General features: G+C 46.5%; 1 protein-coding gene across 1 annotated transcript; it reads left to right on the top strand.

Annotated features, from left to right (window-relative positions):
* Positions 1-11,112: 11,112 nt before the first annotated feature.
* On the top strand, positions 11,113-13,401 carry DYNLL2 (dynein light chain LC8-type 2; the record flags this gene model as incomplete). The annotated part of the gene is made up of 2 exons (XM_084237714.1): positions 11,113-11,244; positions 13,105-13,401. The coding sequence occupies 2 exons, from the start codon at positions 11,113-11,115 to the stop codon at positions 13,240-13,242; spliced, it is 270 nt and encodes an 89-aa protein (XP_084093840.1). The 3' UTR covers positions 13,243-13,401.
* Positions 13,402-16,007: the final 2,606 nt, after the last annotated feature.

Raw genomic sequence — 16,007 nt, 5'->3', positions numbered from 1 at the left:
ACCATATTGAATAGGATGAATTTTATCCTAAAAACAATGACAGGCCACTGAATGTTTCTAAGAAGATATATGACATGTTCCAATTTTTGCTCTAAGAAGATATGTGACATGTCCTTTTTTTGCTCTTGTAGAGTGGCACTATTCAATAGAAGTCTAATGAGAGCCACAAATGTGAGTCACATATGTAGTTTTTAATTTTCTAGTAGCCACATCAAAAATTTAAAAACAAACAACTGAAATTAATCTTAAATAGTGCATTTACTCCAACATATAAAACATCATTTGACATAATCAGTAGAGAACTATTAAGATATTTCACTTTTTCATATTAAGTCTTTAAAATACAGTATATATTTTATATAGATCGCACCTGTCACATTGGATTAGCTACCTTTTGAATACTCACTAGCCACATGTGTTTAGTGGCTATCACACTGGACAGCGCACATGTAGGAAATGCATTTGAGAGGAGCAAGGACAGCAAAACTGTTGCCATTGGCCAGGAGGAAGATGGTGTCTTAGGGATAGAGATAAAGTGACAATATTCAGAAATATGACTTTTAGGTTGTCAGACCAGATCTGGACTTAATACCTCTGGACTCCTTTTATCCTAAAAGAAGAAGAAACTTCTGTCTAGTTTGGATTATTTTACTTGGGTGGGTGGGGGTTCTTTTATTCACACCTGGACTAATTCTAATGAACATGGCACCTAAACAGAGAGGTCTAATGGACATTTAGGTCTGGTGATCCTAAATAAGAAGATCGGTCAGAGAAAGCTATATATGGACTTGGGAGTTCCCAATTCATAATTGGTCATTGAAGTCATGGCAACATGAGAGCTCCAAGAGAGAATGATCTAGTAGAAAAGAATTTAGAACAGAACTCTGAGGAGCAATCTTTAAGGATGGCCAGAGGAAGAGGAGCCTGTTAAGGAGACTGAGAAGGAGCTGCCAGAGAGGTAGGAAGGACATCAGGGAAGCACTGGCCATGGAAGCCTTGCTTAGAGAGACTCCCAAGGAAGGGCGGCCCAGCAGCAGAGAAGGTAGCCTTCTCTGCTTGCTCCCATAGGTGTAGATGGCAACAAAGAGCCCGAACAATCTGATATATTCAGTTTTAGCCTCAAATTCCAACAAAGGTCGATCATGCCCTTCAGTGAGCTCCTAGTTTCTTCAAGATAAAGTTCTAGCCCCTTAGCACATCCTTTATGTCCCTCCAAAGTCTGGCCTAACATTTCTGTCCCGTATTACCTTCATAGCACACTGTCCCTGGCTTCCTACCATTCCCTGACTTCGCTTATATGCTTCTCCCTGACTGAAGAACTTCCCTGCCTTTCCTTATTCCCCCAAAATCCTACCCATGCTTCAAGACTTACCACAATGCCAACTCTTCTGTTTCCTTGTTCTTCCAGACAGATTGCCTCCTACCCCATGCTCCCAGGACATTTTGCTCACTCTCAATCACAGTTCTCTTTGCAGTCTGAGCTGTGGTAAAGTTTGTTGTGTACATGTGTGTCTCCCAGCTAGACTGAGCTTGGGGAAGTCTGAGGCTGATTCTGTCTGCTCATTTCCGTTCCTTTTTGTGTCTTCCATAGGGCTTAAGATGTTTAAGAAATGCTTATCAATTTAATGGAACTGTCTCTCACAGCTCACAAGTAATAGTGTGGCCTCTGTCGGCTTTGTTATATTCACTGCAAGGATAGAGAGGGGGAGAAAGACACAAAAATAGAGAACCCTGGCTTAGATGGAGATAATGAGAAGTTGAGTTTGAATCGAGCTTCTCTAAGAAAGAGTCCCAATGTTTGAACTTCCCCTAATCCAAGTAGCTTGATTTCTCAGAAACCACCTTGTAATAGTAATCAATAGAAAAAAAAAGAATGAAATTAAAAGTTTGTTCTTTGATGAACAAAATTGACAACTCTTTAGCTAGACTGACCATGAAAAAAGAGTGAAGAATCAAATCAGGAATGAAAGGAGGGACATTACTACAGACCTTAAAGCAATAAAAAGGATTATAAAGGAATAGTATGAGCAACTATGTGCCATCAAATTAGATGACCTAGGTAAAATGGACAAATTCTTAGAAAAACACAAACTACTGAAAATAAGTAAAGAGATTACACTAGTATTTTTTAAACTTCCCATAAAGAAAATTCCAGGCCTAGAAAACTTCCCTGGTGAATTCTGTAAAATTTTTAAAGAACACATACCAAACCCTCACATTCTTTCAAATAAAAGTATAGAAGGGAAAACTTTCCAGCCCATTTTATGATTCTATTTTTACTCAGACACCAAAACCAAAGACGTCACAAAAAACACATTACATCAGTATTACTTATAAATATAGATGTAAAATTCCTTAACAAAACACTAGCAAAACAAATCCAGTAACATTCAGAAGGATTACACATCATGAGTAAATGGGATTTTTCCTAATAATACAAGATCGATTTAATATTTGAAAATCAAGGTAATATGCCATATTAATAGAATAAAAGACAAAAACCACATGTTCACCTCAGAAGATGCAGAACAAATATTTGGAAAACAACAACAACAACAACACTCTTTCATAATAAAAATGCTCACTTAACAAACTAGGAATAGAAGTGAACTTCCTCAACTTGATGAAGAGTATTACAACCCGTCCCAACCCACAAATGTCTAACATTATACTTCATGGTAAAATATTCAAGGCTTTCCCCCTAAGATTAGGAATAAGACAAGGATGTCTACTCTATTCAGCTGATACTGAAGGTTCTAACAAGGACAATTAGTCAAGGAAAGGAATAAAAGGTACCCACATTGGAAAGGAAGTAAACTACTTTTGTATATTGTATTTCTATACTCTATCAGTGAACAGTATGAACATGAAGTTAAGAGACAAATTTACAAAGCATCAAAAACAATGAAATGTGAAGGGCAGAACATATACATTGAAAATTATAATGTGTTATAAAGGAAATTAAAGAAGCCCTAAATAAATGAAAGGAATTCCATTTTCATGTATCAGAAAATTTAATATTGTTAAAATAGCAATGCTCCTCAAATTTATCTATTATTGAATATAATCTTTATCCAAATCCCAGATGAGGGCCTCCCTGGTGGCTCAAGGGGTTAAGCACCGCACTATGAAGCAATCTGCAGCCTCTGCAGCATGAATTCGATCCCCGGGCCGGCCAGGGAGAAACCCACACGGCGAGGCAGACCTCTCCTGTCTTACCTGCTGCTCCGCTCAGCAGTTTATTTCAGTCAGTCTGCCTGTTCCGTTCTCCACTCTGTCTCTGGTGAATCCTCTCACCACGACCCCCCCACATACACACCTCTGGCCTGTACCCTTGTTCTTGTATGCATAAATAAATAAATAAATAAATCTTTAAAAACAACAACAACAACAAAACAAATCCCAGATGATCTTTTTACAGAAATTAGTGTCTGGTCCTGAAAGTTAGAAATGCAAAGGACCCAAATTTAGACAAAGGATCTTGAAAAAAAGGGCAAAGTTGGAGGGCTCACAGAACTGAAAATTATTTAACTAGCTGCTTGTTTTGGGTAGGAAGGGCCAGGTGTAAATAAGAGCATTGCCGCTTCTAGGGAAAGAGAAAAGAGCCAGACACAGTTATTTGTATGGAGGAAGAGATGGAATGTCCTTACAAGCTATATTTATTTTTCCTGTTGGATGGGTAGAAAAGAAAGGCTAAGCTGATGCAAAGAAAACAGGACTGTAGGGTCAATTAAAAGAAAACATATTATAGAACACATGAAGGCCATTACTTACTTAAGATTTTTCTGTAATCACAGCAATTTTAATATTGCATTGGAAAATAATACAAGCAACATAATAGATTTTCAGTTTAACTAGGACTTGGAAGCTCTCAGTATTAGTTTGCTTATTTGTATCCACTTTTAATAATGATATGCCATGACAAAACTTAACATACCATCAGTCATTTCAAAGGGAAAATTACTTTTGCATGGGGTCTGGCTGTGTCAACTACCAATAAAAAGAACACAGTATTCAGTTTTGCCTCCAAGCTGTATTTTTCAGCCATTAATGGGCATGATCAGTTTACCAATACTTACAGAGAATTTCCCAAGTTCCAGGAACTGTGCTAAGTTCTGCAGCCCACACATAAGATGTAGTCCCTGTCTGCAAGGAACTACAGAAGTAAGATTGACAAATTTAATAGAATGGGGTCACTCATAAGCCCTGGATGTTATTAAAGCACAGAAGAGGGGTATGCAGTCCACCTGGGATTCAGGGAAGGCTTCATAGAGGACACTCAAAGGAGCCAGCCAGGAAAGAAAGTCATATGCCTCACAGGCTAGAGAACACTTGAACAAAGGTGTGTGTGTGTGTGGGGGGGGGTGTTGGGGAGGAGGAACCACAAGCAATGGTGTTACTAGAGCATGAAGAGTGTGATGGGAAGTGTGGGGAGACAAGGCAGAGAGGTACTTTTTTTTCCTGATCAGGGAAGAGGGAAATGACTGGGAGATCTGAAGTTTAGATAGATCACTGTGGATGCAGTGTGGATTTAGGGAGAGCAGTGAAAAGTGGGGGGCAGGGAACCCCATCTGGAATAGTGATGTGTTCCTGATGCAGGGCATTTATAATGAGAAAGAGGCACACTTACAGAAGAAGGCAGGGACTGCAGAAATAGGCAGGAGGTCTGCGATGAAGAGAGAGGTGGTGGGTAGGAGAGAGACACAAATCCAGGGGAACTTGTGGGTTTCCAACTTGGTGCATGGGTGGATAAAAAGGGGCATAAACTTAGGTAAGATATATAGGGAAGGGAAACAAGTCTGAAAGAGAGATATTAATGATAGCTAACATTTATTTATTTATTGATGATAGCTAATAAATGTCACTTATATGGTCCAGGCATTGTGCCAAGTTTTTCATGCATTTTCTCAGAATTCTCTGAAGTAGATATTATTATTGTCAAGATGAAGAAAATGAAAATGAGATATTGAATAGCTTGGCCAGATCCACACAGCTGGTAGAGTGGTAGAAAGAGGTTAGAATCCAGGCATTCTGGTTGCAGTGGCCAATGCACTTCCTGACCAGGTTTTATATGCATGTATGTCCAAGAGCGTGAAGAGCCTGTGAGGAAGAGGTTTTGGATTTAGGGAGGGTCTCACATGGACCACGGTAAAAAACACAAAATCAAATTACTCAAGGTGAGTAGTGACTGAAGCATAGTGCCCTGGGAAACCCTGAAGTGAAATAGTGAGGGGGGCCACAAATGAGACAAAAACAAAAGCCCCCTCTAATTCTTAAGTCTGAAAACATGATTCAGCTATCTGGGCAACAGGAAACTGGGCACTCAGGGACAGTGTGGCAGCATGGAATAAAAACATCCACCAAGTTAAGCTGACATATTAATTATAACAGTTACTATGTTGCATAGTAATTATCCTAAACAGTAAGCATTTTACATAAATAGCAGTAATTAGTATAGCACAAGTTTCCCAAACTGTGTCCTGTGGAATAGTAGTTCCTGGAGCTGTTAATAAATGTTTGGATAAAAAAGGGCTTTGGAGTCAGTCAAGCTTAGGAAATGCTGGTATAAATTAGGTAGAGAGCCAAACACTGGTGTAGACTTTCTTTCCTCTGTTCGGAGGCAGGATGTGGAATGGCTAAAAGTGTAGGCCCTGGGAACAGACAGGCTGGGTTTGAATCCTGCTACTGACCAGCTGGGTGATCTTGGGCAAGTAACTGAACTTGAGAGAATTTCCTCATCTACATTAGGGGGATAGTAACATATTCAATCTGATTGTTACTGGGATTAATTGCACTAATGCATTTAAAACAGAATCTAGCAAAGTTCCCACAGACATTATTATCTATAAACTGTACTATTTAGCAAGTCTCCCTGATATCCTAGAGTTTATTTTCTAATGATCCTGGAGAAAGAGGGTGCTAGTTCTCCTAGTTATCAAGAGATTAGTTCTCCATAAGCCCTAAGTAGATAACCTCCCCCCACCTCCCCCCCACAGACCATGTTTATTAAAAGTCAGAAGTCCTGACTCTGATTCCTGTCAATTGAAATTCTGTCTCTATTCTGCGTACCCATCATAGCCCAGGACTGGGAGTGACTAAATTCTTGCCCCACTCTAGCGAAGAGAAAAATCAGGAAGAGGGAAAATTCATACCCAAGCAGCATGACATCAGAGGGGTCATCTATAGTTCATAGTCATCTTTATGCACACTTGAAAAAAGTATGTGTTTTTTTTTTTTTTTGAGAGGAAGAGCTTAGTAAGTGAAGCACAGGCTGCATTTTGTCCCCACTTGCTCCGTAGGTTGAATGCCACTGAACAATTCACACAACCATACATGGCAGTTCTTTCAGGTTCTAGGAGGGCCTACAAATTAGTGACCCTGGAGAAAAAGGATACTAGTTTCTCTCCCAGTCTTCCAAAAGATTATTTCTCCATAAGCCCTAAGCAGATAAACCACCATGAATGTGCCCCGCCCCCCATTCATTCACACAGAGGCTGACATCAGAATACCCTTGGTGTGAGGGGTTACCTCAGGCTTTGCCTGTTTCTCTGAATTCCCCTTGATTGAGTTTGGGAGATGACAGAGCCGTGGGAGGGAAAGATTTTCCAGGTTTCCCTTGACATAATGAACACTAAATGATAATGCTCCAAATCAGAATGGCCAGGGCCAGAGAAGTCTGACTTCTTGACCATGGTGAAGGCACAATGGGGCTTCTTAAACCTTACTGTGTGACCCACATGCTTGGCACCCATTGAAGACCTTTACACACACACATCCCCCACCCCACCCCCCCTTTAGGTAGAAACTTCCTTTGTGAAACAGAGTGAAGAAAAAACAGACATTTTCTGTTTTCCTTTGGAGGTGGGTGGGGTGGAGCAGAGGGCAGGCACTTTGCCCTATGAGCACATGCAGTTACACACATTCCGCAAACAGCCTGATCAGCCACCAGAGGTGATGCTTTCTAGAAACACTACTTTTCAGCCTAGAAGCCAAGTCTAGGCCTGACCTGCAGTGATCTGGCTCCTCTCTCTCTGTACCTTGGTTCTCTACTAGGTAGGTGAGGAAGGTGTAAAAGTGAATTTAAGGTCCTCACAGCTCTGACATGCTATGGTTCACATCTCTAGAGGGTTCTATTCACTTCCAGTCCTGTCTAACCAGACTGGTAGGGGCGGACTCACCCACCAAAAATGGCCTACTCTCACCTCTACCCCAGATGCCTTGTGTCAAAGACAAACCTCTCTCCTCACAAGTGTTATCAGGGTCTACCTCCAAGGCTCTGGATAGCAGCTGGGGCCCCAGCTGGGAGTTTAGGGGGCCTGTGTCTTGAGACTTAGGAACAAAGGCTGAGCTGAAGGGCAGGGACCTTCCTTGAAAGCCAGGGCAGGGAGAGAGTCCCCAGGCTGCTTAGGTCTTTACCCTTTGCAGGGCTGGCTGTTCCTCTCCTTCCCAACGGTCTGGGAAGGGGGTGCAGAAAGGGGTGCCATTCAGGCATGATGGCATCGTCCCCCTTCGCCCTCTACTCCCTGGGGGCTGAAATCTCCATCCCCTCGCTCCCTTTATTTCTCCTTGAGATTGGGGTCTTCACGCCCCTCCCTCTCTCTGAGCGCCTCTTTATTCCTTTCTAGGCCGTGCCTCTCCGGCCCTGGGTGGAGGGGTCGAAATTCTTTTTTTCTCCCCTTAAGGCCACTCTCCCTACCCCCACCTTCACGGCTCCCCTCCCCTCCCCTCCCCTCCCCTCCCCTCCCCTCCCCCTCCCTCCGCCCCGAGGCATTGTGGGAGGAAACAAGATGTGGGGCGAGAGCGGCGCGGGGAGAAGCCCGCAGTGCGGGGCCGGGCGGGCGCAGCCAATGAGCAGCGCGGACGGCAGCGCGCGCGGCGGGGGGGCGGGGGCGGGGCGCTATTTCAGGGCCGCGCGTCGGCCGCGCTCGGCGGCGGAGCGGAGCGGAGCGGTGAGGTGCCAGCGCGGAGCGGGCGGCCCGGCAGGCGCGAGGCGGAGCGCGGGCGGCCGAGGAAGCTCGAAGGGCGGACGGCGGCGGCGGCGAGCGGTCGGCCCGGGGCTGCGGAGCCGAGACCGCGGCGGCGGCGGCTGCTGCTGGAGGAGCCGAGGGGACAGCGCCCCTGCCCGCGCCCGCTCAGGCCACCGCTGCGCCCCCGGGGCCTTGCCTCCGTGAAGGTGAGGGCGGGTGGGGGCGGCCCCGGGGCGGCGCCCGGCGCTCGGTCTGGGCCGCGATGCCCCTGCGGCCTCCTCGCCCCACGCGGCGCCGGGGCCCGAGGCCCGCAGCAGGGCAGGCCTCGGCGCGGACGACCCCGGCCGCCGCCTCGCCCGAGCTGCGCCACCCGGCGCCCTCGCGACCCCTCAGGCGTCGCCGGAGCCCCCGGCCGCGGAGGAGCCTCTTCTCCGTCTCCACCCCCCACCCTGAGGTCCCCCAGCGCTGCGTGGAGGCCCCTGGTGTCTGGGGCCGGAGAGAGGGGGTGGAGAGGGCCGGGGTGTGACGCGGCTCCTGTCGCGGCCGCCACCCTCTGGGGCGCCCTTCCTGCGGCGAGGAGGACGCCCAGTCACTCCGGCGCGGCTCCAGCCCGAAGGGGGAGGGGGCTGGCCAGCCGGGGCCCGCGGACCCGGCCGCGCGTCGAGGGTGGCCGCGGGGGCCCTGGGAGGATGCCCTCGTGCCTTCTCATTCCCCAGGTGCTGGCCTTCGGGACCGCCGCTCCCCGGGGGACGGGGCGGTGGAGGGAGCGATACCGCCCCCTTGGAGAGCTGAAGGGTGGAAGCACACGCGTGTGTGTTTGGGGTGGAGAGGGCGTCGGTGTCATCCTGAGGTGGAGCCTTTTCTGTCGCAAAATCGGGGGGCGAAGGGGGGAACTGGTTTGAAGTGTGTCCTTTTTTGCTTGTGGAAGGAGCCCGTGGCCCATGCCTGAGGCAGTCGGCCAGGGGCCTTCTGGTCATCTTTCTGTCTGGAGACCCGGGTGCCTTGCTTTCCCTTCCCAGGAGGGAGGTGCTCGACTAGGCGGCTCCCTATCATTTTCTCACTGGCACCTTGGACAGAGGAGGTTGGGATTAGGCCTCACTTCTCAGCCCTGGGGGGCCAGGGGTGAAGAATTGAGGTATTGTAGTCACAAGACCAACGTTATGTAACGGCAGGCTCTCTCCTGGAGAGTAAGGTGCCTTTTAATTACTGTGACAGAGCTGTTCCTTTGGACTTTGGGGATGAGACAGTGAAGCTGGTGAGTTTGCAGGGAAAACAGTGCCAATTTCCTACTTTCCCAAAGAGGTCTGTAACTAGGCCCCAACCCCACCATTGGGTTTGTAAATAGTGCCCCCTTCTGAATGATAACCTGGACTAGGCCACCAGGTGACACTTTTTTCCCCCCAGGAAGAAAGACCCTTATATCAGAACATTCTCCCTGCGATGTTCTTGTGCCTTTTACTATAACCCATTGAAGTTGCCCCACTTACCCTGTTTCAGTTGTGCCTTTTAAAAATGAACATGTTGATTTGGTCAAGGTCATATAGCTAGACACGCCTTGAAAAGGGTTCTCCTGACCTTTTTTCAGCGCCAATTGGTGCTCACAGACTCCTTTTGAAGGTTGACTTTTTTCTCAGGGTTGTGAGGCAGAAGGTGCTGGTCCACTAACCCTTTGCTCAGTCACCCTCTGCTTGAAAGTATAACCAACGCTGCTTAGTTTGACAGTGCCAGACAAAGGTGCCTTGGATCAAAGGCTGCCTGGTTGGCACCTGGCAAGCTTGCATTAGTTGCATCTGGTGTCGACTGCAGGAGTAGTCATGAGCTGTGCTTCCCCTTTCAGCTCAACCAGCCCCACAGGTTAGTGTGGACTCAGAGATCAAAGTGGCCTGGAATGATACCAGGGATCTCTCCTGGAGCAGACAGGCCCTTTGTAGCCTTGTATCAAACTAGAACAGGGCTTTTGTCCACTGCTCTGGGCCACAGTGTGTGGCACTATGGGAGGTGGGATGAGGTGGCGGGGCAGGGGGGCGGGGATGCAGATGTTACTGTTCTGTGTGACACACTGTAGTCAAGGACAGAGCAGAGGATTTTGCAACTCATTTCTTCTGTTCCTACAAAGCACCTCATATGCTATAGCCTGCCAGGCAGAACCTGGCCTCCCTGGGATTCCTGTCATCCTGGAAAGGGATTGTGCGAGGTCTACTGCAGAATTCTGGTTGCTCCAGGATGCATGGCATGGCCCAGGGAGCAGAGATAAGAAACATGAAACAAGATTGTTAAAATAATAGTAGTAATTCATCTTTTGCATCTCTGTCACCACTGGGCATTGGTAGCCTAAGGATTAGCAACCTTACTGTGAAGAAAATAAACTTTTCAGGCTACAGGCCTCTCTCACAACTACTTCACTGTGCCATTATAGTGTGTTCTTATATATTTTTATTTACAAAAACACATGGTAAACTGAGTTTGGCTGATAGGAAGACCCCTGTATAGTCCATCCTTGTTTGCAGCTGTTTTCATATAGCCTGAGGTAAGCCTTATAAAACCCCCAAACAGAGACCTTTCCTCATTGCTAAGACAAAAGTAGTTCAGTGCAGAAAAGCTAAGTGACTTGTCTAGACCACAGGATTTTGTAGTTGGCACTAGAAGTCAGGCCTACTGATTCTTACTCCATTTTCTTCCCACTTTATCCCAGTGATGTAATAATGGTCATGAAATGAAGGACTTACTGTGTTCAGGTGTTGTGCCACCTGTTTACCTCAGGGTAACCTGCAGTCCCCACTTTAGGATGGCGGCATGAAAGGACAAAGGCTAAGTAGCTTGCCTCAAGACATAGATGGTACGTGACATACTGTAATATCTGGAATATTGGTGGTATTCAAAATAATCAGAAATATATTTAGAGTTAAAAACTGAATTTTACATATAAAAATTAGGACTTGTCTTTTTTACTATTTACCTTATATTTCCCGGGCTTGGGAACCATGCCTATTAAAAGTTTGAGCTCCCGCTCCTATTGTCTCACGCCTGTGTCTCTGTTTCCTTCACCTTCTCTCCTCCCTTTCCATTGTGGCCACACAGGCTGTAACGTGCACTGGTTAGAGCATGGGTTTGTCAGCCTCACCTCTGCTTCTTCTGCAGTGTCACGATGTCTGACCGGAAGGCAGTGATCAAGAACGCAGACATGTCTGAGGACATGCAGCAGGATGCCGTCGACTGCGCCACACAGGCCATGGAGAAGTACAACATAGAGAAGGACATCGCCGCCTACATCAAGAAGGTGTGCGGGGAGATATGTGCTGGGGCCAGGCGCCATGGGCCCGCCATATCCTGGGGAGGGCTGCAGCTGGGCCACGGAACAGCAGAGAGACCCACGCAAGCAAACCATGGGAGCTTGCAAAGCATACAAATTAGGGAGTGATTCCTTATTGCCAAGCATTCACCTTAGGGGTTCTTAATAAGAAACTGCTGGCATGTTTGTGTGTGTATGTGATTCATAGGAATTGCAAGGCATTGGGAGAGAAGTTTCAGAATTAATAACAGGTCCAGTTCAGAACTTATACAAAATGAGGATTAAGAACTTTCGGACAGATACAATCATATACAAATTTTCATTTAAAGTGGGATATCCCTGTAATAATCCTCACATAGGAGGTTTCCATATCTCTCAAAGTAATCAGGTACTGCATCATCCCTTTTCCCCACATTCTTAAGAGAAAGTTTGATTATGTAATTACAGATGAACAATATTTTAGTCCTTGAAAAATTCCTGCTGAATGGGTGAATGGATGTGGCTAACATGGTGAGGAAACTGCTGGACTAGAAATGAGAAGTGATACTAGAGTCCCTGGCTCCCAGGCAGGATCCCATGTTCATTGACCACTTTGACCCAGACTTTGATACTGTCTGTTCTGGCTACTAAGGAGGATGTCTGTGAGTAGTGGCACTGTGGACCATAGATGTGGCAGGGTGCCCTTGAGTTTTGCAGACCTCTGCTTTCCTTCCCAGTTGGTTGGGATGAGTGAGGGGCTAAGGCTTCTGGGAGTGCTGGCTTCTTGCTGAATGTTGGCCTTGCTAACCTTTGCAGGGAGACACTGCAGAATCATGGACTCTCAGAGTGAGAGTCCTTAGATTATGTTGGGTCCAGTTTTCTTATTTTGCTGATGAGAAAAATGAGACCTAGGGAAGTGACTGTCTCTTCCATGTTACACAAGGTCTTGAGTCAGGATTCTAACTTGGTTTGGTGGCCCATGCCCTTTTTTCTATTATCTGCCACGTCTTGGAATCATGTAATGTAGGTCCTGTGTGGAGGCTAAACAAGTATATTTTGAATACCTGGGGGACAGAGCCTCAGTGTTGACAGCATTGGTGGACCTATGGTGGAGAGCTTCTGTCCTTTCATGGCTATGGCAGGGTGCCTTTAGAATTGAGCCATCTGCTTCCTGCTGTGTCCAGAGGATGGCTACCTGCCTGACTTGGTCACAAGAATTTCCTAGGTGGTTTTGATGCTAAACTTGAGCCCTGGAGAAGTGAGGGATTGCCTTAATCTCATAACAGAGATCCTTGTTCTGGTGCTTATAGTCTACATAGTGCCTGGCACGTGGGAGTGCCTTTAATGTTGACTTATAGAGAACTTCTTCCAGGTACTCTGATGTTTGTTCCTCATTTTGCTCTAGTGTCTTGGTTCTTTGGCATTTTGAAATGCTGGTTTAATAATACGGGAGGCAGCAGATGGTGAGTCAGGAAGTCTTGCTTCTCTGTTTACTAATGCTGTATGACTCTGGGTTGATCCTTTATTTCATTGGCTTCTCTGATTCCCTTACTGAAGAATCATAAGGTGGACTGAAGAGTAGAGTAGCTAGAGGGAGGAGAGTTGAGCAGGGTGTATAGGGTATAGAGTGCTAGAGAGAAATAATGGAGCCTTTGTGGCTCCATTATTAATGAGGGAAGGAGTGTCCTAGCCAGCATTAGAACCTGAGCTGCTGAGGTTCAGGGAGCTGAGGCCATGGGCTGGGACTGGGGGCTGGGCGGTGGGGTGAGGATGATAACTAAACTTGTCTTCTGGGGGAAACCTCCATTCTGGTTTCTCATCCTTCAGCTGTCCTAATCATCTTTCTTTTCTCCATTTTTATTCTTTTAGGAATTTGACAAGAAATATAACCCTACCTGGCATTGTATTGTGGGCCGAAATTTTGGCAGCTACGTCACACATGAGACAAAGCACTTCATCTATTTTTACTTGGGTCAAGTTGCAATCCTCCTCTTCAAGTCAGGCTAGGTGGCCGCAGTGATGGTGTCAGTGGCGGCGGCAGCGATGGCAAGCAGGCGGCGTTGCTGGGACTGTTTTGCACTGGGGCCAGCATCAGGATGTCCTCTCCAATGGCTGTGCTACTGCATGGACTGTATACTCGATTTCATGTGTATGTCGCAGTAAACAAAACCAAACTTCTTTCTGTTTAGTTGCCTGGGGAAGAAGGCTGCTTTGTTTATTTCTCAAGACTTAAAAAAATTATTTTGGTTGTGTTGCACTAGGAAATCTCCCACCCCTCCCTTTTTCCTTTCTCTCCCTGTACAAAATAAAAAGCCCTCAACAAAGCCCACAAGACTAGGAGGGCTGAGGAAAAGAAATAGGTTTCTGGAGGTGGTGGAGCTAAAACTGTGCAGCTGCGTCTTCCTGGTGGTGGATGCTGCTTTGGGAGGGCAAGATAGGCTGTGGGGGGACAGTACTAGGATTGACAAGGAGAGAGGGATAGGAAGGAGGGTGGGGGGATTGATCTAGTACCAGGAAGAATATTCCACTGAACTGTGATTCCACGGCTTAGGGCAGAGAGGGTGGGATGGGAGGGTGGATTCTTCAAGGGGCCCTGAGACGTGTTTGTCTGTGGTGTGTGGGAGTGGGGAGCAGACTTGTCTTGCTGTCTTTGTCAGAAGAGTTTCTAAGTAAGGGCTGTGTCTTTGTGGATTAATTTCTTTCATTCTTCCTGCCAGAGCTTATGCAAGGAGGATTTGGGGGGGGGTAGCATTAGCTTGATTTTTTTTTTCTTCCCTTCTCTCCTTCTGTCTGCTCCCTGCTTAGCCCTTAGTTTTCTCATTCCTCTGGAGTTCTCTTATAACAGCCCCTGTTAGTTGGCTGACGAGGGAATTTCTGGTGACTAGTTCCTTAGTTAGATCTTAGCAATCAAACCAAATCAATGTCTCCCTTGATTCTCCTCTGTGTGTGTGTTTTTGTGTGTGTGTGTGTGTGTTTGGGTTAGAGGGGAGGGTGGGGCAGGACAGAATGGAATCTCTAGTGTATGGGATTCACATAGGATTCACACTTAGTTCTAAGTGGGCCTGGATGTTTAAAAACCTAGAAGTATATGTTTCAGGGGTGTAAACAGTTATCATTCCCCTCGGCCATTTGGCCCAGACATTCTGCTTGCCCTGTGGTCGTCTGTGCTCAGGAAGGCTTTAGGAAGATGGCCCGCAGGGAGATGACCATCTGTCCCGGAGCTGAGTCTTAGTGGAGAGGGCAGGTGACTGTGGATGGTTGCAGCTTCTTGTAGGAGATAGGGATGGAAGTGATAAAGGCTTATGAGGGGAACTAAGGATGGAAGTGATAAAGGGTTATAAGAGGCTTTGGGGGAACTTTGGAGGTGTAAGTCTTGAATGATAAAGTCTGGTATCAGGAGATGGAGCAGGGTAGCTAGTGGGAGGAGATTCTGAGGAAAGTGCTGGGGAAATCTTGTGTGTTGATCAAATGGGTAGGGTAAGGGTGGGGGGAGTCATTGCTGATCTAGCTGCTGATTCTTGTAAATCACATTCAAAACTCTTGTCGGGTTGATACTGTGGGTGGGTGGGGGTTGGGATCCAGCTCATTCTTTTTTTTCCAAGTCCATCCTTGGGGCTGGTGGGGAGGCAGGAGAATGTGTGACAAGTTTTCTTTTTGATGCTGATAGGAGGGTGGGGACAGGGATGGTGAATGTGTTCCCTATATATCAAACACTTCGGTGGGCACAAGATCGATAGCTTGATTTTAGGTTTATTTTTTTAATGAATGTCCAAATCTGTGTTTTCCCCTGCCCTCCCAGATTTGTGTGGCCAGTTGGAAATGTCTGGTTTGTGTTCATTTCTCCTTCATTTCTGGAGCTGGGGCTGAGACCCCTCCACATTTCCTATGCTCTGCATCCATGCCTCTTTTGGACATTAAAGGTCGATTGATGCACTTCTGAGCTGTTTGGGTTTCTTTGGGGGTAAAAGGGCTGACTGGTGGCAGTGGTGTCACAAAGTGGGGAGAGGAGTAGAATGTAGGCTAGAGAAGATGAGGCAGAAAGATACTAATAGGTCTGAATCAAGTCTTGGGTGTAGGGCCTAGGCATGGGCCCCTTAAATGGGGGAGAACTATCCAGCAGCGCTCACCTTAATAAAGTTTCTTGGATCATACCTCCCTTGGTATAGATGGTCAGATGATCCACGCATCTGGGTCTTTGATGTGGTGGATGCAGCCTGCCTTCCCAGTTTGCAGGTCCAGGACATCATTCTGCGATTGCTATGTTAGATCTGGAGGACTTCACTTAGAACCATTCCCAAAACTCCTAGCTTGCCTCATTCTTCCCTGACATCTGGACATGGTCTGTTAGTGAAGTCCTGCTCTGGTCACTCAGAAAAGGGAAAGCTGATGATTTTCAGGAAGATGGAAAGTTGGTAGAACTGGGGTGATTCTGTGACACCTGGGTTATCCTGGTTGTCCCACATACCCAAAGTTGGTGGTACTGAGGCACCTCTGAGTGTCCACGCCTGACCCTGAGCTCTTGATGTCTGGGTAATGACTGTAATCATTGTGGAGGTATTAGGGAACAGGTACTTTTTACTCATTTTGTTGTTACTCAAAAACAAGTTTTTACGTGCTTGGGCCTAGGGTGCTGTTCACACCTGAGAATGAGGCATGCAAGTTTGTTTTCATGGCACACATGTTCTAATGGGTGGAGCAGAGATAAATATGAGCCTTTTCCAATGGCAATAAATTACTGTCAAGGAAATAAACTGGGTAATGTATTGATGGTT

Source organism: Talpa europaea (assembly GCF_964194135.1).
Source record: "Talpa europaea genome assembly, chromosome: 7".
NCBI lineage: Eukaryota > Metazoa > Chordata > Mammalia > Eulipotyphla > Talpidae > Talpa > Talpa europaea.
The sequence above is the reverse complement of the archived record's forward strand: the minus strand, read 5'-3'. Positions and strand labels throughout refer to the sequence as shown.